Consider the following 2,622-nt stretch of genomic DNA (forward strand, 5'->3'; position numbering starts at 1 on the left):
GGCTGCGAGCCGAGCTGCTGCCAACATGCTTGTTTTTCTGATAACTTAAGAGCCAGACGTCTGATGACTAAAATCCCTCATCTGGTTAAAATATTCAACAAGATCTAAAAAGTGTTTGGTAAAAATGTGGCCTAAAAGTGGATTAAAAATAAATAAATGAAAAAGGTCTTATATTTAGAGGAATATTGCTCAATGAAATCAAGAAAAATCTTGTTAATCTGTGTTAGTTAAGGTTTTGAAAACTGACCAATGTAACCCACATCCCACAGGTCTCGGTCCTCTAATGAGCTGTCCTGTCTATACAGCCACCAAACATGGAGTGGTCGGCTTCACTCGAGCCATGGCGGTAAGGACGATGACATTTATTGAACAGTTTGACTTTATTTTACTTTTATTGTCTGTGTTAAACTTTGTGTTTCTGAGTAGTTAAAGCCTAATTGTGTGTGTGTTTTACCAGGCTGCCTCTACGGCTTCAGGCTATGGTATACGGTTCAACGCCCTTTGCCCAAGTTTTGTCCAAACTGACCTCTTCTCCACCATCCCATCCAACCTTGGACATTACTCCCACCTGGCTGATGCAACCCAGCAAATGGCAGAAGTCATGGGGACGTTAACGTGAGTTAAAAAAAATCTACATTTAGTCCTGTGCTCTAGTTCTGTTTGTTTTAGAGCAGGTTTGACTTAGTTCCATTATGTACAATATTAATAAGTACAAACATGATTACATTACTCAAATTATCCTAACATTTTAGACAGACTGGGACAATTTTCCAACTTTTTTAATCTTTTATAATCTTAAAAATGTTCATGAACTCAAACCCCATCTTTGATTCTGGCTCAACACAGTGTTACAATGTGCAGCAAAATCTACCAATAGGAGAATTGCAGAGCCCAGCAAAAGTTTTTGGACGTGAGGGGTCACACTTCTTCCCAGCATTGGACACTACTGTGTCTACTTTGTTTCTTCACATATGCTCAATATCGACTCTGCTTACAGCAAATAAAAAGAACACACAGTCGAACCCCTCAGTTACATTTTGTTGCACATGTTGAAGTTCATTACAACGACTGTGATTGATAATATCTACATGCTTATTCTGCTGAACCACTGTATCTTTTGTTTCAGTGTGTCTCAGGTAGCTGAGTGCCTCCTCGAGCTGGTGAATGATGAGACAAAGAACGGGGAGGCCCTCGTGGTGACAACTAACGGAAATAAGTACATGACATTTCCTGTATTCAGCTTGAGCCAAGGCCCCTGATTGAATCCTGTAATGTTTCTCGGTGTTTCTATGTGCATAAAAATAAAGAAAGGTCATCATTTTATTTGAAAAATGATCTGTTAAATTATCGATTGACCACTAAAATGATCGGAGTGTCTGGTATCATGGTTTTTAAAGCCTGTGAAATGTATAGCCCACATTAAAAAATCTGACATGAATGTTAATAAACTAATGAAAACTCCATCCGTCTCTTTGTTTTCAGTAATTTGTAGTTACACAAACAAGCCCCAAATGCAAAGGATTGAAGGTATAAGTGTGTACTGATGTCTGATGCTCATATTCAGATGTTTTCTAATACGTTGTTAACACCTATTGTGTCAGCCCTCTTTACTTCCTACAACAACTTTTTGTCCCATGCACGAGGTGTTTTTGTCTTCCAACTTAGTACAGTTAAACATGGAGGTTGAGGTGTGACCAGAAATGTCCGTAGGGAGAGACATACTACATACATGACACACTAGATCAGACATTATCTACAGCTTGCGCAGTAACACACATCTATTAGTGACATGAAATCCGAGTCGACATCAATTTTGTTTTGCCCTTTACCTGCTCACCTCTTGTCTGTGTCCCATACAAAGCTTTTTAATGGAACTATTTGACTGTGTGGTGGTAAGGCTCTCCAGTATTTCTTTCTACAGGATGGTTTGTTAATGAGGAAGGTGGGGTTGGCTTGTGGGTTTGTGAAAGCAGGTGGTTACGCCTGTTAAGTATAGATGGGCTATATTTAAAACTGTATTTATGCATTTTAAAATACATACATACATTCCACATATATTAAGACCTGTCAGATCTGCCAGTTAGCAGGAAAACCAGATCAACCTATTTTGGTTGGTAAAGTGAGCCTTTATATTGGACCATTAATGGATACTTTAACTCTGGGGACTAGTGATAGTGTTCTAGAAATATTTTAGGTGTTTCCTTATGGATTGTTGTGTTACTTTGCTAGTTTTGGTGTTTTTCAGACTTCTGATGGGGGCGGGTGATGGTTCATGTTGTTCAGCTCTATGGTGCACGAAACACAAACATTTAGAGGCTACTCTTGCAGAACAACCCTTGTTTCTGTTGTCCCTCCACCTCTTCTCCTCTACTGTCCTTCCTGTTTCTTCAATCTGTTAACCACAAGCAAACTCATTAGTGGCATCTAGTGGGGAAGTTTTATATTGCTGGTGTCTGTATTAGACACCTGGGAATGAGAATGGGGCTGTGAAGTGTGTAGGAGAAACTGAAAAAAAATATGTACTATCTACAGCCAGTGTTTGGTTTGTCCGTTCTTGGCTTCTGTAGAAACACAGTGATTCAGCAGAGCGAATGTAGATAAAAACAGCTCAATCTAAGGTAA

The 2,622-nt window shown here is 39.2% G+C and overlaps 1 protein-coding gene across 2 annotated transcripts in view; it reads left to right on the plus strand.

The window, feature by feature from the left end:
- LOC118331536 (15-hydroxyprostaglandin dehydrogenase [NAD(+)]-like) overlaps positions 1 to 1,453 on the plus strand; it is a 3,980-nt gene extending 2,527 nt beyond the window's left edge. For both annotated transcript variants that reach the window (XM_035666547.1, XM_035666546.1), the window contains exons 5-7: positions 270 to 346; positions 458 to 615; positions 1,127 to 1,453. In XM_035666547.1, coding sequence (XP_035522440.1) covers positions 270 to 346; positions 458 to 615; positions 1,127 to 1,259 — 368 coding nt within the window. In that variant the 3' untranslated portion in view covers positions 1,260 to 1,453. The remainder of the gene's footprint in view (positions 1 to 269; positions 347 to 457; positions 616 to 1,126) is intronic.
- The last annotated feature ends 1,169 nt before the right edge of the window (positions 1,454 to 2,622 follow it).

This window comes from Morone saxatilis, unplaced genomic scaffold (assembly GCF_004916995.1).
Source record: "Morone saxatilis isolate NCDOM2014 unplaced genomic scaffold, NCSU_SB_2.0 Contig20, whole genome shotgun sequence".
Taxonomy (NCBI): domain Eukaryota; kingdom Metazoa; phylum Chordata; class Actinopteri; family Moronidae; genus Morone; species Morone saxatilis.